At 40.8% G+C, this 22,184-nt stretch overlaps 4 protein-coding genes across 6 annotated transcripts; 2 read left to right on the forward strand and 2 right to left on the reverse strand.

Annotated features, from left to right (window-relative positions):
• The first annotated feature begins 1,851 nt into the window (after window positions 1-1,851).
• LOC108111398 (guanylate cyclase 32E) lies at window positions 1,852-12,293 on the forward strand. Of its 2 annotated transcripts, XM_017220836.2 has the most exons (23): window positions 1,852-2,071; window positions 6,777-6,910; window positions 7,020-7,131; window positions 7,531-7,605; window positions 7,677-7,784; window positions 7,840-7,963; window positions 8,025-8,174; window positions 8,239-8,347; window positions 8,652-8,736; window positions 8,830-8,982; window positions 9,097-9,249; window positions 9,314-9,495; window positions 9,574-9,682; window positions 9,751-9,817; window positions 9,901-9,998; window positions 10,056-10,366; window positions 10,502-10,671; window positions 10,730-10,919; window positions 10,986-11,126; window positions 11,189-11,381; window positions 11,432-11,638; window positions 11,699-11,857; window positions 11,916-12,293. In XM_017220836.2, the coding sequence occupies exons 1-23, from the start codon at window positions 1,904-1,906 to the stop codon at window positions 12,291-12,293; spliced, it is 3,576 nt and encodes a 1,191-aa protein (XP_017076325.2). In that variant the 5' UTR covers window positions 1,852-1,903. The 2 variants fall into 2 exon arrangements, with proteins under 2 accessions (XP_017076325.2, XP_017076336.2); XM_017220847.2 differs by lacking the exon at window positions 8,239-8,347 and having other exon boundaries at window positions 8,025-8,178.
• On the forward strand, window positions 5,490-6,250 carry LOC108111406. Its single transcript, XM_017220860.2, has one exon. It carries the CDS (start codon window positions 5,541-5,543, stop codon window positions 6,162-6,164), a length of 624 nt encoding a protein of 207 aa, XP_017076349.2. The 5' UTR covers window positions 5,490-5,540; the 3' UTR covers window positions 6,165-6,250.
• Window positions 12,294-12,648: 355 nt separating the features above from the next.
• On the reverse strand, window positions 12,649-14,987 carry LOC108111328 (homogentisate 1,2-dioxygenase). Of its 2 annotated transcripts, XM_041819294.1 has the most exons (8): window positions 14,882-14,987; window positions 14,096-14,365; window positions 13,847-14,033; window positions 13,673-13,793; window positions 13,475-13,602; window positions 13,131-13,415; window positions 12,886-13,067; window positions 12,649-12,828 (listed from the first exon to the last, which is right to left on the reverse strand). In XM_041819294.1, exons 1-8 carry the CDS (start codon window positions 14,894-14,896, stop codon window positions 12,697-12,699), a joined length of 1,320 nt encoding a protein of 439 aa, XP_041675228.1. In that variant the 5' UTR covers window positions 14,897-14,987; the 3' UTR covers window positions 12,649-12,696. The 2 variants fall into 2 exon arrangements, with proteins under 2 accessions (XP_041675228.1, XP_017076235.2); XM_017220746.2 differs by lacking the exons at window positions 12,649-12,828; window positions 12,886-13,067 and having other exon boundaries at window positions 13,149-13,413; window positions 13,472-13,602.
• A 1,536-nt stretch (window positions 14,988-16,523) lies between these two features.
• Window positions 16,524-21,975, reverse strand: LOC108112346 (MPN domain-containing protein CG4751). The gene is made up of 6 exons (XM_017222177.2): window positions 21,549-21,975; window positions 21,126-21,483; window positions 20,978-21,065; window positions 20,526-20,695; window positions 20,213-20,461; window positions 16,524-20,142 (listed from the first exon to the last, which is right to left on the reverse strand). Exons 1-6 carry the CDS (start codon window positions 21,870-21,872, stop codon window positions 17,114-17,116), a joined length of 4,218 nt encoding a protein of 1,405 aa, XP_017077666.2. The 5' UTR covers window positions 21,873-21,975; the 3' UTR covers window positions 16,524-17,113.
• Window positions 21,976-22,184: the final 209 nt, after the last annotated feature.

Below are 22,184 nucleotides of genomic sequence, written 5' to 3' on the forward strand. Positions count from 1 at the left end.
CGATGGCACCTTTGCACGAATATTGTCATATGCAAACGAGTCCCAACAAAGGAGGATATGATTCGTCATGGTTCCATAATCGTCATCCTCCGACTGGTATACAAAGGAGTAACCAAATATTGAAGACGAGGAACAGGAGCTAAAGTTCAATTTCATTTCCATTTCAATCAGCTTACAAGTCGGCTTAACTGGAATCAAATTGTTAGCTGGGATAGAAATTGAACTTGGACCTTTGCTTTGCTTTACTATTACCATAGCAATTAAAGGATGCTTATATAAAGGCATTAATATAGATACCAACCATTATTTGGCTAATTTCGATTTGGAACTCTCCGTGGGTCTTATATTATATAACACTCACATTTCAAGTTCCATGTCATGTCATGTCATGACATAGAAAAAGACTTATACTTCTGTTCCACACTGTAGCTCTTACTGAGCTGCTTGGGATATGTATTGGAATTCTCAGTTGCAAATTATACCTCATGGCAATTGAAAATGAATCCAAAAGACAGGTGCTAAGCAAATGTGAATGCTATAGGCTGTAAGCTATGTGATGCCACTTAGAAAGGACTGGGGAAATTTAATTAGAAATCGAAACCGAAGGCACGCAAATAATTGTGCAACGCAATTAATGTTAACAACGAGGAACTCCAGTGCCCCCAAATAGTCTCAGTTGCCTCAATGCTCAGTCCAATAGCTCCCAAACTGTATGGCAAAACATTTGCATTTGGATTTTCGATTAAAAGTCCCATCATACCCCTTTTGTGGCACGCTGAGCCAGGATTACGTTGGGAACCACTAAAATAGATGCCAAATTTGTGTCCTTGAACTTGGAATTCTACAACGCACCTGGATAAAGGGTGTCCTTTTCATTAGCAGGAAAAGGGTTGCACTTATTTAAATTATTTGTTAATTTAATCTAATTCATTGGAATACTACCGCATTGAAATATCCTTCAAAACTAGAAGAGACTCCCCCTTAAAAGGCCTTTTTTTTATAAACAAACTTAAGCTCATTGATCTATTACTTTGCCCATTACGAGAGCATTAGTCCGGAAAACTCTAAAATCTGCTACACAATCTGACGAGGGGAAAACAAAAGGTTGTTCACATAATTGACTGTCAGACTGAGGAAGTATTATTGCAATTTGCGAAGGAAAATTGCCTCGATGGGTATCAGGAACCGGAAAATAATGTGCTCAACAGGAGCAAAAGCTGACTAAGCTGGCTAACGTGACCCGAAACTGGGAGCCAGGTGCTCAGCCAAGTCATCATTGGGGTCACTCTAAATTTAAAACGAATGATTTTTGACTGCCAACAGGAACAAATAAACAAAGTCCTCAGCATCCTGTCCAAACTGACCAACGGCAAACGGACAGTTGCGTCGTCCACTTGTCCCGCTCTTGATCCCCAGACTCTGCTGATTTTGTCATTCATAGACCACTTAATTTTGGCGCGTCCTCCTGGCCACCCAACAGTCGCCTACCTCCAACACCCACTGCCACTGTATCCCAGCCGTAATAGAAACGAAACGCACCGAAGGACACGAAGCACAGAGGCTATAAAAGCAGGATAGCTGGTGGCACGAACGCAGTCTGCAATTGACTACGGGCGTGTTTGAGTGCCGGAACGGAATACGAAATAGCGGAGCAACAAGTTGGATTTCAACCAGCGATATACGCAACCTGTTGGGATCAAGGATTAAGGATATGGGATTTAACTAAACAAATGACATCCGTTCTTTGTTGAATCTTTGCTCCTTTGACCATGTGAAAATCTATGACCATTAAGTGCTCCAAAGTCTGTGGTCCGTGGTTAGGTTGTCAAGTTGTCCAGTACCCGTGGCGGTGTCAGTTTCAGTTTTCAGTTTCGTGGAAAATAAAACTTTATTGCCTCTGAGGATGCCTGGCATTTCCGCCTCCATCGCGGCATTTTCATGCGTCTACGTCCTACTCGGTTGTCAGTGGAGCAATCCTTTGGCCTCTGGAACTGCTGCTGCTTTTGCCTCCACACGCCGTCTGTCGGACACGATAAATATTGGATTCCTCGCTGAATATTCCCAGATGCGAGTGAGTAATAAGAGATAGCCCACACATCCCCTCATGGTTATTGCTTTAAAGTTGGCCGAAATATTATTCAAAATAATTGGAAATTATCATTTTGTGCTAATTTTGTATGTACATGCATAATACATCAACCTGTCACATTTACAATTCAAATGCCAATCCCATTTTGGGCCACAAGTCAACGCATCCTGTCCCAAAAATATCATGGAACCTACAGCTCGGCATAATGATTGAAGGGACGATTGTCCTGCCCCAATCAAACACATCATGCGTCCCTTGAGGCATTTGACTATCATACTCTAACATTGCTGGTTATGTTATATACTTAAACGGATTATGCCAGACACTTTTAGGTTACTGAGAGATTTTAGGAATGTTTAAATATTTTATGAGAGTTTTTATTAAAAAGTTACACTAAATTATAGAAACCGCTAGTACGTTGTTTCTTTTTTACAGAAAATCAAAGTGTTTTTAAGTTGATTAATATAAATAAGTGGTGGGTGTAATAGTAAAAAAATCATCATATACAAATTAGAAACGGTTCCTAAAACCAAATTAAACTTCTACATAAAATATTTTAGGGTATTTCATAGCCTTTCCATAAAACCGAAATCGTTTTCATCTTGTGTTGATTTTCTGATTGTTTTTTAAAGAGGATTGACAGCGGCCATCTGTGCTGGCAAAACAATAATGGAGATAAATGCATTTTTGTATATCCTTTACATATCCCAGTAATCCATTCAAATCTAGGATCCTTTATGCTGAATTTAATTGGAACCCGGGAAAAACTCAATCATACTTGCAATAGTCTGCTGATGGCTCTTATTTATTTGACTGACTGACTAACGTAAAAGGAAGGCTTAAAAGCAAATCCGTCAAGAGTCCTGTTGGGATTTATAAACGGACCAAAGCCAAGCGATTCGGAAGTTTTTTCGGTTATGTCATAAACACACAAAAAATGTGAATATATAAAGATATATATGCAGTTTTTGTAAGCTGAACATTCGGCTATCTGACAGATTTATTAAATCAGATATTATGTTGACTCAATTGACTTTTTTATGAACTCGATACACGTTACAATATCTCTTTAAAAAACAAACTGTGTGAATCAAGTTTTTAAATCCACATAAACCGAAAATGGTTGCTTTGTCACTCATATTTATTTGGCATTGCCTGTTGACTGTATGTCAACTTTTGACAGAAAAATTCTGTATGTTTCCTTATTTGTTTTTCTTGTAAGTTTCATTTTTCCCATGAGCCCCATCGCTGTCCAGCTCAAATTGTCCTTTAGGGCATTAAAAACGACAAACGCCACATTTCCCTCCACAAGTATAAATATTAATCCGCATTAAGCAAAGTATATTAATTGCTTTAACAGAAATAAAACAGGAATGACCGGACTGGTTCGAGGAGTTACACATTTTTCATTTCTACAAACGGAAAATTGTATTTTAATTGAATAAATTTAGCAAAGCTCAAAGTTTTCTATCAAAAAAGAAAACATTTTAAATTAAATTAAAAATCGCCACAAAACAAATGAAGTTAAAGAAAAACATTTTCGGGGAGCATTTCCTCTGTCTGTCCTTCAAAAATCCCTTTTTAATTACACCTTAATTGACTTTTAAGGAAAGCAATCATAAAGGAAAGTATTTCCCTTACACTTTAAAAGGCCATTTTAAATGCGTTTAAAACATTTTCTTTTCATCTTCATTTCCACAGGCCATCACAATCTTCAAGTCTAATATATGTTATTAATAATTCCGAATTCCTCTTTAATTCCATGTATATTACAAAAGTTTAATAACTTAGTTAGTAACTTAATTATTACGACCTATTTTTAGTTAATTTTTAAAGCAAAAAAGCTGAAGTAGAACCCAAGTGGCTACAGTTTCAAAGACCAGAAACTATAGCGACGAATACTCCTTGGCTTTTGGGTGGGAGTATTTCTACTTTTCGCTTAAAATCCGCGTTCAGTTACAGAGAAAAATTTTGCCAAGTCCAAGGTTATGGTATTTGAAAACGGTTTTATGTTAACATGTGTACTTTAATTGCAGCTACCCATGAGCTTAAACCTCATCTTAACAACTGTTCCCTGTTACTATGACAGCTTCATCCTTAATTCATATTACTTCATGTGCTTTCCTCTCCCTTGGTTATAAAATGAAAAATAGGGCAAGTCAGCTATTTAATCTGAAAACTTGCAATAAATTTTTCCTTGGCAGTAGGAAGTTTCATAAGAGTCAATATAATTAATTGGTTATTAGGTTTATTTTATTTGCTACATTTTTGCCATCGAATGATAACTTTGTCATATTTAACTACTTAAAATTCTTAGTGAATATAAAATATCCTTTTGACCAAGGGTTTATACTTCAACTGTCAAAGATGAAAGAAATGACTTCGACCAGGAGTCTCTTACAAGGAGTCTTTGGGAGGACTTTTTTTTCTTACAACAAATTGAAACACTCATTGTAAGAAACTCTGAAAGCCTTTTGAATCATTAATTGATATTAAATTTATTCTCCTTTCATATTGATTTCTGGCATAATTAACGTAGTTCTTGCCGGAGGTGTCTGCCGCATTTCCTGCCCATGCCAATTTCCCAGAATCGATTTCATGACGCCGACTCAGATTTAAAGTCTGAACTGTGGAAAGATTAATTGAAGAAATCCGATTGGGAGTTAATTGTTTTTTAATAAGAGATTAAAAGAGCTTATCATGTGTATTTAAAACCATTACACATACCAATTAAATTTCAACTTTAAACGTTTTAAAAGTTATAAGAATGCTTTAACGGTTGCCTTTAATGCAGTTTCATTACCATTATTACTATTATTGTAATTGCCAAATGCAGTCAGCCAGTGAAAAGCAGACATGATTTGGGTAAAATTCCCAAACTGTTAGAATATTTTAATTAATTACCATTGAACTAACCACAAAGCAAATCTGGATTTTAATTGATGTTATTACCGCCTTTTAAATGGATTGATTTATGGATTATGGCTTTTGGTAGACCAATCTAATTAATTATTAGAACTAAAGCTATTAGTCGATTTGGAAGTGAGGTAAGAGGATGTTTTCAAATCAAATAAATTTTTCAATTAGATATAAACAGCATTTAGAAGGAAATCTATTAAAAAATTGTCTGTTTTTCATAAGAGTAGTTAGCTTTAAAGATGTTTTTGAAATCAAGAAGCTTAATTAAGTTTTTCAGATTTCCCAGAAGTTACTTCCAATTATTCTTTTCCCAGTTTCGAATTTAGCCAGAAATTCCCGCTGCGTTTCCAAGGTTTTATATTCAGATTTTAATCTGTTAAGCGTTTTCAAGGCCTATAAATATCCCAGCAGGTTTTCATGACAACGGGAAGGAGTAATATTATCCTGACCATGAAAAGAAAAGGAACACTTTCACTTACTGTCTGGCATTATTGAGAAATTACAAAATTGATAAATTGTTAACGCTGGGAAAATGCGTGATTATATAACCAAATTTATACGTTCACATCGCTGCCTCTCCGTTTTTACGCTACTCCAACTGACTTTAATGCTGTCGATGCTGGAGTTTACAATCCAAATTGACCAATCCCCGGAGCTCCAGCGACCTCTCGCCCGTATTTACCTAGTGTGCAAGCTGGGAGAGCTGGCCTGGAGTCCTTTATTTTCCGGTTTCGCCATGGGTGCCATGTTTTACGGCTATGGTTTGATATACCTTCCCACCAAGTGTCCCTTCGGGGGATTCTTCTCCAGGCTTCGTATAGCAGGTCTGTCCTTGTGGCAGCATTGCAGTCCCGTGATGTTGCTACCCTGGGGCCTAAAGGTGGCCCAGGGACTTGGGCGTTTCCCTTACCACATTTGGGAGTGCCTGGCTGAAGAAACACACTATGAGGCTGACAATTTTTTATTGTTCAGTGTCCTGGCTGTCATGCTCTGGAACTACTTGATGATCCTGGCCATAAGTAGCTTTGTCTTGGCTATAGGGCTTAACCGACGATTGTTGAGTGCTCGACACCTTGAAAGCAGAAATCACGAACTGCGGGCCTATGCCCAGGGAATCAACGAACTGCTCGGCTTTGAGATGTTTGTGATGACTTAATGTTGGGATTTGGAGGTCCAAATTAAACTTCTAACTTAAATGAGAGACCATTTTGATTTATAACTAAAATTATTGGTTTAAAGAAACTTTGGAACTCTTGAAACTGACTTTTAAACTTTCACTCTGCTTAACATTAAGCATCAACTTAGCAGGTGTCTAATTTAAACTAGGTCAAGCAGGAAGAGCCGAGACTTGGCATAAAAATATCCATAAATGGTTTAAGCATACTTATTTTAAATCAGATATCCTTGAAGTTTCCCAAATTAAGCAAGCAAAAAACTCAATAAAAATAAAGTTAGTTTTGCCTTCACTAAATTAAAACTTGAATATTATTAACCTCGAAATGCATTCCTTTGCAATAGAGAACTTTATTTTTGAGGAATTTTTAAATTAACCCCCCCATCCACAGGGGGAAACCAAGGGTAAATATTATTATGTTTTGCATTGCTTTGTTTATGCTTCTCTATGGCCCTTAACCACCTGCCTCAACATGCATAAATTAAGTGCCAGCCACAGCAGGGAGAGTTTCTCTGAGTGCCGAGATTCAAGTCCAATTATCCACGACTCAGCGCTGACCTTAAATTGCACTCCTTTTTTTTTGTGACACCTTAGGTGACGCTGGGCGGACTGCCCCTTGCCATCGAGGATGTGAATAAAAACCCAAACCTGTTGCCGGGCAAGAAGTTATCCTTCAAACCCGTCGACATTGGCCATAAAATGAGCGCCTACCGTGTAAAGCCTTTGAGGTAAATCATTCAATTACACCATTATTAAATTACTCCTGCATCAGTTACCTTCTGAAATTGTCCCTTTCCGGTTTCCTGTTTCCGTGTCTTTTTCCCTTTCCGTTTCCAGGGCGATGACACAGATGCGGGAAACGGGCGTAACCGCATTCATCGGTCCGGACGAGAGCTGCACCACGGAGGCTCTGCTGGCCTCCGCCTGGAACACACCGATGCTATCATTTGTGAGTAGACCCATTACTCAAATCTGGGTCACCAGTGTTCGATTCAAGAGTTGTAGACTTTAGCTTTCACATCTGACAGACCATTTTGTGAGAGTTAACGGGGATTACTGTTCCCAGGGGGATTGATTCACAATTTATTTGCCTATTGCCATAAAAAAGTGTAACAAAAATGTGCTGGCAAAACATGACCAGCAACCAGAAGACAAATAAATTCTGTTGCTGAAATAGAAAAGTTACTGTTAGATTTTTCAACTCTTTAGCAGAGATTTCATTGTTTATTCATTTTCTTTGTCAGAAAAACAAAGTTGAAGTACCAATACAGACAAGAATAGTTTGTTACTTATTGTTAAACAAACTCATTTCTCAAACCCTTAATAATTACTTTTGCTTACCCTTTAGAAATGCTCCGACTCAATAGTCTCAAACAAAAGTACATTTCATACCTTTGCCAGAACCTTAGCTCCAGCTTCCAAGGTAATATCTAGTAACTAACTTCGAAATAAAAGAACTTAATAACTAATAGCTAACTAATAACCTAATCCAAGGTTTCGAAGAGTGTTATTAGTCTTTTAAACGCCTTTCACTGGAACAAGTTCTCTATAGTCGTCAGCTCCAAACCCATTTGGGGCTCTGATGTGGCTCGGGCCATTCAGGTGAGTTTGATAAACTTGATTATCATTTTAACTTACTTAAGATTTTGTGGATTAGGAACTGGCGGAGGCAAGGAACTTTACCATCAGTCACTTTAAACATATATCCGACTACATACCGACCACGAAGACCCTTTCGCAGATCGATAAAATCATTGAAGAAACTTATTCCACAACTCGCAGTAAGTAATAATAATTTCTATATATATCTTATGATATATCCCTTTTGTATAACCCAAACAGTCTATGTGTTCATTGGAGAGCACATTGCCATGGTGGACTTTGTGCGAGGCCTCCAGAATCGACGGCTACTGGAGAGTGGGGACTACATTGTGGTATCCGTGGACGACGAGATCTACGACTCGAATCGGCGGGTTAACATTATGGAACGTAGTAAGTGCCTTGTGGGTATCGGTGGTCCGGGCTAGAGTTCTAATGCATGCACCATCTATTCCAGATTATTTAGATCCTTATATTAGAAAAGAAAAGAGCAAATCACTGGACAAAATCTCATTTCGTTCAGTTATAAAAATAAGCATGACATATCCACAAAACCCCCATATTCGGTAATTTATCTGACTCTTGGTTATCTAACTGTGCGTACTTTCGTTGCGTCTTTCTAGCTAATGTTAATCGATCTTTACGCTAATGATTTTTCAAGTTCATTGGGATTTTTTATTTGGTAAAAGTAGTGCTTACTTTCAGGCATGGTTAATAGATATTCTTTGTAGGAGATTTCTTAAAAATTGAAAATCTTTTTTGGTTTTTTTACATTCAAGTTGATTTCCTTCACTTTATTCATTTGCATGAATATTACATTTTTACACTGTAAAAAACAGTTAATCTATTTGTATATATTTATGTTTCCAGCGACATTTGTTCAAAAATAAAAGACTATGCTCGAAAGACTCCCTTTCTAGTGCCATATCATCAACGAGTCTTTGACAACATATCGGTAGGAAAAAAGGAGGAAAATTATTTATTTTCTGTTATATTACATTTTATTTAAATACATTTTAGAGATTTACTTAGTATTTGTATTAACTAGGTCCCCATCTATGGACTACATTTGTACGACAGTGTCATGATCTATGTTAGAGCCATAACAGAAGTCATGAAACTGGGAGGTGATATCTACGATGGAAACTTGGTAATGAGTCACATTTTCAATAGGTCCTATCACTCAATACAGGGATTTGATGTAAGTACTATACATCACCCTAACCTGGAAGGGATACTTACTTAACTTACTTACTTACTTAAATATAAGCTTGAGAAATCTTTATAATTACTATTTCTACCTTACTTACCATAGGTTTACATTGATTCTAATGGCGATGCCGAGGGAAACTACACAGTCATTACTCTGCAGAACGATGTAGGAAGTGGAGTCTCGACAAGTTCCCTGGCCAAGATGTCCATGCAGCCAGTTGGGTTTTTTGCCTACGACAAACACTCCCTAATACCTGTTAGTTCTCCATAATTATTATAAAATACAATATTTATAGTAATTTATTTTGATGATTACTAAGGAATTCCGCTACATAAAGAATGACAGACCCATCCAATGGCTTAATGGTCGTCCTCCTTTAGCAGAACCTCTCTGCGGATTCCATGGTGAACTGTGTCCTCGAAAGAAACTAGATTGGCGGTACCTGGTATCAGGGCCATTATGTGCCCTTGTCGTTGTGGTGGCCATTGCTCTGCTGATTAAGTATGAGTAATTCTTAATTATAATTATTTAAGCAATTACAAATATTTTTATTGATTTTTTAATATTTTTTATCTCAAGGCATTATCGCTATGAACAGACTTTGGCTGGTCTTCTGTGGAAGGTGGACATGAAGGAAGTTACCGTCATTAATCTCGGCGAGTACAATAACCCAACTAATAAGAATATTGTAAGTAAGGATAATATGTTAAAATATCACATAGCTCTTATTTCTATTAAAAAAATATTTTTTTTAAGTTTCAAATCTGCCGGCAAAGCATTTTAGTGGTTGGCGAACCCAACAAGAGGTCATTCACTAATATAGGTAGGTCATACAAATTTAATATATTATTTCCTAATTAATATTAATAAGTAGTATTAATTATATTATATTATCCTATGGAATAGCTCTCTTTCGTGGCAATATTGTGGCCATGAAAAAGATTCACAAAAAGAGCGTAGACATCACCCGATCGATTCGTAAGGAATTAAAACTTATGAGAGAGGTAAGGCTAATAGCTAACAGATATAAACAAAAATATAAATAAAAATATTAAAAATAGGTGCGCCATGAGAATATTATAAACTTTATTGGTGCCACCACCGATCATGGATCCGTCATCATCTTCACCACTTACTGTGCACGGGGCAGTCTGGAAGATGTCTTGGCCAACGAAGATCTGCATCTGGACCATATGTTCGTCTCCTCGCTGGTCTCCGATATCCTGAAGGGAATGATTTACCTACATGACTCGGAGATAATATCCCATGGTAACCTTCGTTCCAGCAACTGCCTGATCGACTCGCGTTGGGTCTGCCAAATCTCTGACTTTGGTCTACACGAACTTAAAGCTGGTCAAGAAGAGCCCAATAGGTAAAATGATTGCTCCGATATTTACCCATCTGATTTTAAAGTTTTTCAAAGATATAACCATTCTAAATTGCTTGCATAAAATATATATACGATTCCACAAAAATAGAAAAACACTTTATCCTTTGACGTTTGCAGAAGTGAATTGGAACTGAAACGTGCTCTCTGCATGGCGCCGGAGCTTTTAAGGGATTCCTACCGACCTGCACGCGGCTCTCAGAAAGGGGACGTCTATTCCTTTGGGATTCTGCTGTACGAGACGATTGGTCGCAAAGGTCCTTGGGGTGATACGGCCTACTCGAAAGAGGGTGAGGTTGCCAGTTGAGCCATACAAAAATCTTTCTAAATGTTTGACTTTCTATGCAGAAATAATTCAGTTTGTCAAATGCCCAGAACTACTGCAGCACGGCGTATTTCGACCAGCTTTGACACACACCCACTTGGACATACCGGACTATATCCGAAAGTGCTTGTGTCAGTGCTGGGATGAAGATCCGGAGGTCAGGCCTGATATCAGACTGGTTCGCATGCATCTCAAGGAACTTCATGCTGGATTGTTAGTATTTAAAAGGGGATAGGGGATTTAACCTTAAAATATTTGACTTCCTGCATTCTAATCTAGGAAACCCAATATATTTGACAATATGCTCTCGATAATGGAGAAATATGCCTACAACCTAGAGGGTCTAGTTCAGGAACGAACTAATTTGCTTTACGAAGAGAAAAAGAAAACGGACATGCTACTTTACCAGATGCTGCCAAGGTGAGTGATTTGATAAATTAAATAGTATGGTTATATAAAATTTGAATCCCAATCTCTGATAGACCTGTAGCTGAGCTTCTAAAACGAGGTGATCCTGTGGAGGCCGAGTGCTTCGACTGTGTCACCATATTGTTCAGTGATATTGTGGGATTCACTGAACTCTGCACCACAAGTACACCATTCGAGGTTGTGGAAATGCTTAACGATTGGTACACCTGCTGCGACTCCATAATATCCAACTACGATGTCTATAAGGTGGGTTAGGGTATAAGCTAAAGATATTTTATAAGAAATTTGTATTTCAGGTTGAGACCATTGGTGATGCTTATATGGTGGTATCCGGATTACCTTTACAAAATGGAAATCGTCATGCCGGAGAGATTGCCTCATTGGCTCTACATCTCCTAGAAACGGTGGGAAATCTTAAAATCCGGCATAAGCCCACGGAAACTGTTCAGCTTCGTATTGGAATCCACTCGGGTCCTTGCGCAGCAGGAGTGGTAGGACAAAAGGTGGGGGAAAAAGACTTACTTTAAGTTTAAAATCTTGTTCATGTCGTACCCTTCAAGCAGATGCCCAGATATTGCCTGTTCGGAGACACTGTTAACACAGCCTCTCGAATGGAGAGCACCGGCGATTCCATGAAGATCCACATATCCGAAGCCACCTACCAGTTACTGCAGCTAATTGGCAGCTATGTCTGCATCGAAAGGGGATTGACGAGCATTAAGGTAAGTTTAAAAAGAATATCTGTGTGAAAGGTATAATAGCATGAATATTTAAATAAAGGGTAAAGGAGACATGCGAACCTATTGGCTGACCAATCGCCAGCAAACCGAGCTTACACCTGATCTCATTAGCACGGTGGATACTCTGGATAACTACTGCTCCGTGGGAAGAGAAAGTATGGAGCAATCACTCCATCCATATTGCACTCCTGCTCCGAAAAACTATAGATTGGGATCCTGCAATTGTGACACCAAGTGTCTATATAGTCGCCGATCAGACGACAATGTGACCAATTCCCACGGCACTTCAGAGTTTCCAAGGATCCATGAACCCGCGCAGGTTAACTGCAATCAATTATGTGTTTGCCGCTTAAACAGCAGCCAAGTGTTCAGTAATCGAAGCCCTCGATCTGCCCCGAGTATCACATTTAGACTATAAGGATTCAATTATATTAACTTTAAGATCTTTGATCATTAGCTTTTGAGATGTAGTATACTGGCGTCCATTAATATTGATGTGTTGTAGATTTGCCGACACTCTTTCGAATTCTAATGATGGCCTGAACTTCCTTTGATCATGTGTACATATGTGTTTTAATATCATTTTAAAAATATAAAGTTAAGAAGTCCGAAGATAACATCATTTTGTTATAAGTAAAGTAAGTTATCGTCCAATTTGTCCGTCCAGTTATAAAGCTATGATCTGCCTCTTCCTTACCTACATTTTACATTAACTCAAACATTGGAACTCAGTTCGTCATTAGAATTAAAATTAGATGGTGCAAATAAAAACATTTACTAATGAATTCTGTTTTATTATAGTGCACTTTGTTATTATTATTTCACTTTTCAGTAATTTGGAAATTGTTCTTCAGGGCCTGCCAGCATTCATAGTAAGCTGCATCTAGTTTCTGGCAAGTTTCCTCGCCCCATTTGGTTACGGCCAAGCTCAGAGAGGATTCGAACATGAAGGCCTTTAAAAATAAAATTTGTTTAATATAAATTTTGTATCTTTATATGCTAGAACTTACCTGGGTTCCCTCAGCCACTCGTTCTGGTACCAACTTTGCCTTCGATGCCCCATCAAAGCACTTTACATCCGGACCATGCGGTGTCATAATCGAATGGAGGGTCGCTCCTCCAGCAGCAAAGCCATCTTCCTTGGCCTCGTACTTGCCTAGGATTAGACCCATAAACTCACTCATGCAATTTCCTAACAAAAAATAAAATTATTAACTTAACATAATAATAACTTTAAAGAAAAATTCAAACTTACTGTGGTAATAAGGTGGCCGGAAAGTGTGCTCCTGCACTGACCAGCGGGGTGGGAAGATCACAAAGTCCGCTATAGCTGTTCCAGCTCTTAAACTAGGACACGTGAGCACAGTGAATATGCTGGGATCGCAGTGATCGAAGCTAACCGAGTTGATCACCATAAACTTGGATAGATCGTACTTGAAGGGCACATAGTTGCCATGCCAGGCCACCACATCGAAAACACTGTGATTTTGCTTGGCCACAAAGAGGCTTCCCTGGAATTTTGATATCACCTGGAAAGTCTACAAAAATAATTAGTTTTGTATTAAAGTTTATTGTTTAATGTATGTTTATACTTACCTTTTACATCTTGATCGTCGAACCAGGCCACTGGTGTTTCAAAGTCTCTGGGATTAGCCAGGCCATTAGCTCCAATAGGACCCAAATCTGGCAAAACAAAGTGCCCATCATAGACCTCAAGGATATAGCCCCTAAGTGAAATAAACATAACGTTTTGATATTAAAAGTTGTAAATATCATAGCTCTTAAATGTTCACCCACCTGGAAGGAGAATCCACTTTAACAGCAAAACGAATGCCTTGAGGTATAACGCAAATCTCATTGGGAGCCACAGACATCCTTCCGAACTCTGTGGTTATATCTAATACGCCTTGCTGGGGCACTAGAAATAAACTGAATTAGGTTTATTTTCTAAATGATAATAACAATTCTTACCAATCAAGAAATCGCCATCGCTGTTGTAAAAGGCAGAGTTATCCATGGATATGTTGCAGGAGTAAATGTGTATGGCAAGGCCATGACGAGATCTAGGATCACCAGCGCCACAAACCGTATGCAAACCATCCACAAAGTCCACAGGTTTTCCGTCTTTTGGTGGCAAATCAAATGGTTTCCAACGAAGCTGAGTCAAGGATTATATTATAAATTTTATTTTATATATTAATACGGAAAAATTATGTTTACCTGATTTGGGTTTGGTGGCTGCTCATCCCAGTTTTGCCTAAAGAACTTGGCTCCTTTGAATGGTTGGAAGGGAAAATGCACGGCAGAGGGCAACTTCCTGTAGAGCCAAGTTCGCACATTCTCAGTTCTTGGAGCTGTGAAGGCACTTCCGGACAGTTGTTCGGCGTAGAGTTTGTAAGGGCACACTTGAGGGGAGTTTTGCCCCACAGGCAAAGAGTTGGGATACCGCTCGTCCTCGGAGGAGAAATGAGACCCGAAACCTGACTGGTACTAAAATATAAACAAAAATCCATATGAGAATCTAAATTCCCTTTTAATCTATAAATAATCTCTAGATTTTACTTTAAAGAACTTTGGTAACTGTGATTACTGATAAGATTTTTATAAGCAAACACTGGATAAAATAAGCTTTAAAGATGTTTTGACCTAGAAAGCAGATAAGAAGTTTGTATAAATATGTCTTATCTAAATAACAACAACATAAACCGGCATATGTAAAATTATAAAATTATTCAAGTCGTGAAGTTGATATTTATATCCACACCGGGGAAACCCGATTAACCTGATTTGGAAAATTTTATAAAATTTGTACGCCACGCAGTGTTTTAGTTTAAGTCTATAACTTTGGTATATAAGAACATTTTTTGAAAATGTTACTCTAATCCGCACAATTATTTACATCCAATTGACTTTCAAAACTCTGTAACTGAGTCTCAATTCACGGCACTTTTCAGTCCTTCTATATATCTCGATTTAATACACTGTCACACAGAATAGAACGAATACCTTGTACTGCGACATGTCTGATCCTCCGGCGGTTTAAAGTATCACTGAAGTTCGCGGATCATAGACGACCCCCTTTTATATAAGCTCGATCTAGTCAGGCCACCTGTTCTCCAGCGACTAGCGATAGCGAGTGTTTTGAATACTGGCCGGAGAAACTAGTCTCGGAGAAAAGGCCAGTCCCCTAAAATGTGCCGAACGATAGGAGAGGTAAACACCAGAGAACGGCAAGGGTACACCCATACAATGAGTGCACTCGAATCATATGTGCCTTTTCGGGACTCAGAGTGTGATCGGCACCCTAAAATAAGGGTGAGTGTCTTGCACAAGCTCATTTTGAATGTGCACAAATCGGATTGTGCGTTATGAGTGTTTGCGTTTTTGACACCCGCTCAATTTTAGGCACATGAGTCTAATGCACAGACACCCTAAACACTCATAGCAAATGAAGCGAGTGTCTGAGACACCCATGATTTTTGGGAAAGTGAGTCGGGTGTCTTGAAAGTGAGTCGAGTGTCTCGAGATGAGTCGAGTGTCTCGAGATGAGTCGTGTGTCTTGAAATGAGTCGGGTGTTTCGGGTGTCTTCGACTGATCTGTGTGTTTCGGGTGTCTTCAGCTGTATTGCATGAGCAGGTCATTGAGGGTTGACCGAATAATTTTACATGAAAGGAAGGAAGGAAATCCCAATAATTTAATCATAGAAAAGTATATTTCTAATAATACAAATTATTGCCGTCTTCAGTAACTAATATTAAAAAATAAGAGTTTATAATCATTACAAATATTTAATGACAAAGTCTTAAAAAACCCAAAAAAAAACGTACATTGCATCAATATTTTAGGATTTTCCGTGTTGTTATCAAACCATCTACCTGCAAATGTATTCCCGTTTTTTGCAGATGCGTATAAGAATACAGATCATAAGTCAATTGCACTGCGAATAACAGGTAGATGGCTTGACATGGAAAATCCCAAAATATTTGGCCTGTTTTAAGGGACCATTATTGGGATTTCCTTCCTTCCTTTCATGTAAAATTATTCGGTCAACCCTCAATGACCTGCTCATGCAATACAGCTGAAGACACCCGAAACACACAGATCAGTCGAAGACACCCGAAACACCCGACTCATTTCAAGACACTCGAATCATTTCAAGACACCCGACTCATTTCAAGACACTCGACTCATTTTCAAGACACCCGACTCACTTTTCCCAAAATCATGGGTGCCTCAGACACTCGCTTCATTTGCTATGAGTGTTTAGGGTGTCTGTGCATTAGACTCATGTGCCTAAAATTGAGCGGGTGTCAAAAACGCAAACACCCTAAACGCACAAAGCGATCTGTGCACTCAGGGTGTGTGCTCTTTTCTTGTTGTTCATGAGTGCGACACACACTCGAAATGTATGAGTGTGATTCGGGTGCCGAAAAAAGACACCCTTGACGTTCTCTGGTAAACACCTGCCCCCAGTTGTTGATGCGTGCGGATTGTTTTGATTTGGTTACCAACTAAATCGCACCACTGAGACTTACTTTGCATAGCGGTTTTACTGGTTTAAAAAGGGGGTATATCTATATGAATATACCCGAGCTATTTAAGAACTGAAAAATAAGCAATTAATTCCACTAAAACAAGGAGTCAGGATTTTGTAAACTAAGTAACTAGTCGTTTAATTTATTGCGGCAAAGATTCAAAGTTATAGTTAATACGGTAGGCAATACAATACAATTGATGTGTGTGCGCTGTCTGTATATTAAAATACTTAAAGTACTTTTATGCGGTAATTAAACCTAAATTAGTACGAGTACATTAAATTAAACGTTTAAGGACATACAGCGCTCGTAAGGTGAGTAAAAGCGGAGATTCACTCGTAGGACTGGCGAAATCTTTTTGGATCATAATGATTGATTCGATTGAGATATGCACGGCATATCATCTAGTTTGTAGAAAATATTCCAAGACTAAAGGTAATGAAAAATAAATGTTTGTTAATTGCTGGCAGCCAGGTTAATATTTCTGACCTACGAACTTTACACTTACCAAGAAGTCAACTTAAATAAGGAATACAAAAAATATAAAATAAGATATTTGTCCCGAATGTTACTGATTGGGGGATTAAAATGATGGACACTGGTATGTTAATGGATGCTACGCGGCATTACGTATGGGAATATATACTGTTGGGAAAATACTGCGGCTGCGAATGCGCTGGCAAGGATTCCATTTCAGCTATCCTAATCGTGCGACAGGTTCAGGATATCATCGCCCATGCTGTTTTTGGGCATCTTAGCCGGCGGTGCAGCCAGATCCGCCACTGAGGCGAACTCCATCCGCTTTTTGGGCACACCACCGCTACCAAGAAGCGCTCCTGGCGGTGCCAGCTCTCCGTAGAGGCGGCTTAAGTCCGGTGAAGGTCGTCGATGCGAAGAACTGCTGCTTCCGTCTGAGGGCGCTGGCGATGGTGTGTTCGAGGGCACACTAGAAATGGCAAGGTCCACTGCACTGAAGTTGTATTTGCCAGCGGAGTTTGAGTTGCTTCCTCCACCACCTCCACCACTGTTAGCCGACTTCGTAGGCGTCAGGCGCTCTAAAGCTGGAGAGGCCGATGATTCCCGAGTACGCGCCGATGAAGGCGTCGTCGACTTGGGTGGCTTCATCATCATGGCTGACAGCGATTCCTGCTGAATCTTAAACAAAGCCGATGGACTCATGAACATGTTATTAGCCGCCAGTGTGGTCTTAGACAATGGATCGGGTATGCCGTATTTGCCATGTTGCTGCTGGAAGAAGGCAGCATAGTCCTGCATCTTCTCCTGCGCCAAAGCATTATAATAAGCAGCTTGATTTGATAGGGATGAAGGTGAAGAAATTCCGGAAACTCCAGCATTGCCTGAAGAGCTACCCGACTTCATGGCATTCGCTGAGGACCCAGCTCCTACAACCGCTCCTGAGGGTGTGGCAAACAGAGCATCCAAGTCAGCAGCTGCTTTATTTTGACGGTACAGCAACGCCTTGATTTCTGAATCCTGTTTCTCCAGCTGGAGTAGCTGGTTCAGCATATCGCTCTGAATATCCTTCTGTTTCTGTTTCGATCCACCTCCGCCCGTACTTCCTCCCACTCCCACTCCTGAAGAGAGTAGAGCGGAGAGCTCATTATGGGCTCCTGCCATGTGCTTATTGGAGGACATCGCTGCCGCAAATTGGTTATTGGGATCAAACAACTTTGTGTAGGTCTGCAATAGGGCCGTGTAGTCTGCCTGTGCAGCCGCCTGCTGTTGTTGCTGCTGTTGCTGATGATGTTGCTGCAACTGTTGCTGCTGCTGCTTCTTGGATGAACTACTATTGGAACTGCCACTGGAGGCAGCCGGTGGAGGCGGTGGAATCGAAGCGGCAGCCACTGCTGCCATCTGCTGCTGCAGGAACGCATTGAGGTCATTGCTCTGCTTACTTTGCTGCATATAAGAATCGTAGCCAAGCAGTTTCGAAGCTTGAATAAGATTGTTGTAGTCCGCACTTAAAGCAGCCGCCGCTGCTGCCGCTGGTGAAGATTTTGAGGACTTTCCAGAAGAAGAGTTTGACGATTGACCACCAGTCAAAGCATTGGCAGTTGGAACTCCCAATCCCGCTCCAGTCAGATAGCTGTAGTCCGATCCAAAACCAAGAGTTCCCAGTGTGGTAGCTCCCAGAGCTTCTGCTTGCTGGAGGAGCAGTGCTGCGTATTCCGGCGAACGGATGAGCTCACTCATCTTAAGTGGATCGTTTTTTAGCTCGTCTAGCTCCTTCATCAATTTCGTTTTATACGAATTGGATGTTGAGCTAGAGTTCGAGGAGGAAGAAGATGATGAGGACTTCGATGAACGCTCCGATTTGGACTTGCTACTGATGTGGGTATTGCTATTTCCACCTCCTCCGATTCCTACTCCCGTCGGTAGCGGCATATTGAAGCTATTAGAGTAGGCAGCTACAGCTGCTGCCACATTGGGATCACTCAAACCTGAAGCAGCAGTGGCATTACTTTGCTTGGAACCACCAACCTTGGCTGCCGCCGCTGCCAGCTGATTTAGAGAGGAGCTGCCATAGTCCTTACGCTGCTGTTGAAAGAGGGCAGCCAAATCCCCCTGAAGGAAATTCGGGGGAAGCTGCCCAGCCAGCTGTGCCAAGCTTGCAGCCATCAGATCATTGGCCGTTGGCAGGCAAGCGGCTGCTGGAGGCACTAAAGCAGCTGCGGCTGCCTCGTACTTGTTGGGCGTGATGCTGGGACTATTCCGAGCAATATCGCTGACACTGAACTTACCCGGACTGGGCGCCGGAGAGTTACGGGTACGAGAGGTGGAGGCGTGCGACGAGGTGTCCGACTTCGCGGGAGATGGTGACGCTCTTACCGGAACCTCAAACTTGGCGGGACTGGCGGAATTTGATTGGATAGTGATGGGACTGTCTCTGGGTGAAGCACTCAAAGCTGAAGTCAGAGCAGAAGTCGTAACAACTGGTGGGATGACTGGTGGTCCCGTAGCTGCAGGCATTTGTGGTGGAAGCAGCTGGCTGGCGGCTGCTGGCAAAGTTGGAGGCACCAAGCTTGGCAGCACTGACGAATGACTTGTCGGATTTGGCGTAGCCAAAGGTGAAAGCATTCGCACCGGGTTCATATTCAGGCCAGAAGGCATACAGAGCTGCTCCTGGAGCGACATCACCTTAAGTTCGCTCGCCTTTTGATCCGCCTGGGCGTTAGATTCCTCCTCCGCCTTGCGTGCACTGTCATCCAATGTGCTGATAGCCTCATTGAAGAGCTCTTCTTTAGGTGGATTGATCTTCACTTCGTTGTTAAGATCCATCAGAACCACAGGTTTGTCTTCTTCTTTTACTTCTAGCTCGTCATTGTCGATGATCTTTATGGTTTTGGGTGGAATAAAGTCGTCCTCTTGTTCGCAATCCAGCACTGCACAGATCCAGTTCCACAGCGCCTTATCGCTTTGCTTAGAGGGAAACTTCGGATAGAGCGTGTTCTTTAACTTTTCGTTGTATGTCACGTCGTTGTTATAGATGTTCCGGAACTTGACCACCTCACTCCGGTACTGCGAATAGTAGTCCACGCACATCTGGATCTCGGAGCGCACCTCCTCAGGAATTTCCTTGTCCGGGAGCACCGAATACTGCATTAGCATTGGTCGACCATACTCCATAGACTGTCTATTCTCGTTAGGCGGTACGATCCATATACACTTGACAACCGACTCCAGGGTAGGATTCTCATCATAGTAAGGAGCTGCAGGAAGAAATTTGTATGTAAATGCGTTGTATTTTGCTTAAAAATATCGACGTTGAATTACACTTACATATAATCAGAGACACACAGGGCGTATAGGTAAGATCACTGGCACCTCGCATTCGAATCTGATAATCTAACTGTGAGTCGCAGTCGCGCAGCGTGGGCTCCGCCTGAAACTTGGGATGCGAGTGATACCATCCAACCAGCAGCAGTTGATCCTGGATCATCATCTTCTGTATGTCTCGCTCCACTTCGCCGGCTCGCTGTCTATCGAAGCGTGTACTCCGGCAAGGATATGTCTTGGTTATAGATAGAGCTGAAATGAGCAAACATGTAGGCATTGCATATGTAAAGGGAATCCTAAGCAGAGCCGGACTCACTGTGTGTGTTCATGTCCCATGTGCCACCCAGATAGCCGCACACTTCGCGAACCGTTAAATGACAGTGAAAGTCTGCCAGCAGGAGGGCAGAAGAATTCACTGTGATGAGGAAAGGCTGCAGTTTGCCCACCGAAGTGAACGGCACTGATTCAATTAACATGTTGGCATCGCTGTGAGTGAAAAAAAATTGGAGACAATTATATTACAATCTTACAATAATCTTTGCTTAAGGTATTAGGTAGAGAACTAACAAAAGACTGACGAGGTAATAGCAACCAACATTTCTTCACATTATAACTGCATAATCCTAATCAAATATAAGTTTATACAACTATTGAATCTATTGTAATCTGAAGAAACGAATCGTTTGAAAATGTCAATTAAAGTTTGAAGTAATCCTATACTGTTTAAAAACCACCCCCTTGAATTCATGTTGCACTTGGTTTACTCACTGAACTACATTGCGATTAGATACGGTATTGTGTGCAAAAACGGTTCGCTTGACAATAATTTCCGGGGAGTCAGACTTGCGTTCGGCATCTGCGGATTAAATGGAGTAAGTAAGGATTATAGAAAAAAAAACAGGTGGCCTTTACGTACCGAGGTCACAATCGTCAAGCGGTGTTTCCTTTTGCAAGGCGCATTTGCGCAGATACGTGTTCTTGTAGGCGTCCAACTTCTTCCCCTTGTACTTCACCGATGCCCACCCACAGCCGCTCTTCTTCTCCGGATTGATAATCCGTTTGCAGTGCATAGCCCAGGCACTGGGCGTAAGGAATATGGTCTCAGTCTCATGGGATTTGATCTTGCCATCGGATAGAAGATCACCAACAAACTTTTGGCCCAGGTATTCGATGGTCATTAGCCCGAGGCCCGGCTGTAGAACATTGGCTGCCATCAGCGTTTGTAGGGTGACTGTGCGTCCGGTGCCATTGAAGCCCTCATAGTTCTCCTTGGTCTGAAAGGGTATATTTAGATACAGATATTGAATATCGCAATGTTTCAGACAGTATTTTAACTTACCTCATCGTCATTGTCCTCATCACCAGCATCGCTGTCCACATCCTTGTCACAAAGGTTGTCCTCTATTGTGGCAACAGCTGCTGCTCCATCCAAGGGCGGTGGTCCAGAGGCCGGAGTGGCGTCCACGGCATCTGCCATCGCTGGTGCATGCTCCGCCTCTCTCACCCCCTCCCCATCACAATCGTTTGTTATTTGCGGCGGCGGCGGCTGTAACACCTCCCCCTCCACTTCACCATCACCATCACAATCACCTTCGCCGTCGGAGCTGCTCACCACCTGGTTCTCGCCTGCCTCGTCCACACTGTGTTCTACTCCGTTCTCCATGCGTTCTTGTCGCGAAATTTTGTGCAATTTTATAGATTTCTTACTTTTAAGATACTTAAGTTTTGCGACTAAAAAAACTGATGGATGCAGTAAGGTCGCTGCTTTTTCTACGCAGAATACCGAATCGCTTAGTAAAGGTACATGGTTGTGGTCTAGGTTATGAAACCGCTAACGACTGGTCACACCAGAGAGGTAGTAGTCGATTTTCTATTTAACGCCTTATTTTGCGTTTATTTATTTAATAACCTTCCTTTGGCTAACCAGGTAGCATTGACGATTTTTCTGCAGAAAATGTTTAAACAACACTTATCT

Source organism: Drosophila eugracilis, unplaced genomic scaffold (genome assembly GCF_018153835.1).
Source record: "Drosophila eugracilis isolate 14026-0451.02 unplaced genomic scaffold, ASM1815383v1 contig_534, whole genome shotgun sequence".
Classification (NCBI taxonomy): Eukaryota; Metazoa; Arthropoda; class Insecta; order Diptera; family Drosophilidae; genus Drosophila; species Drosophila eugracilis.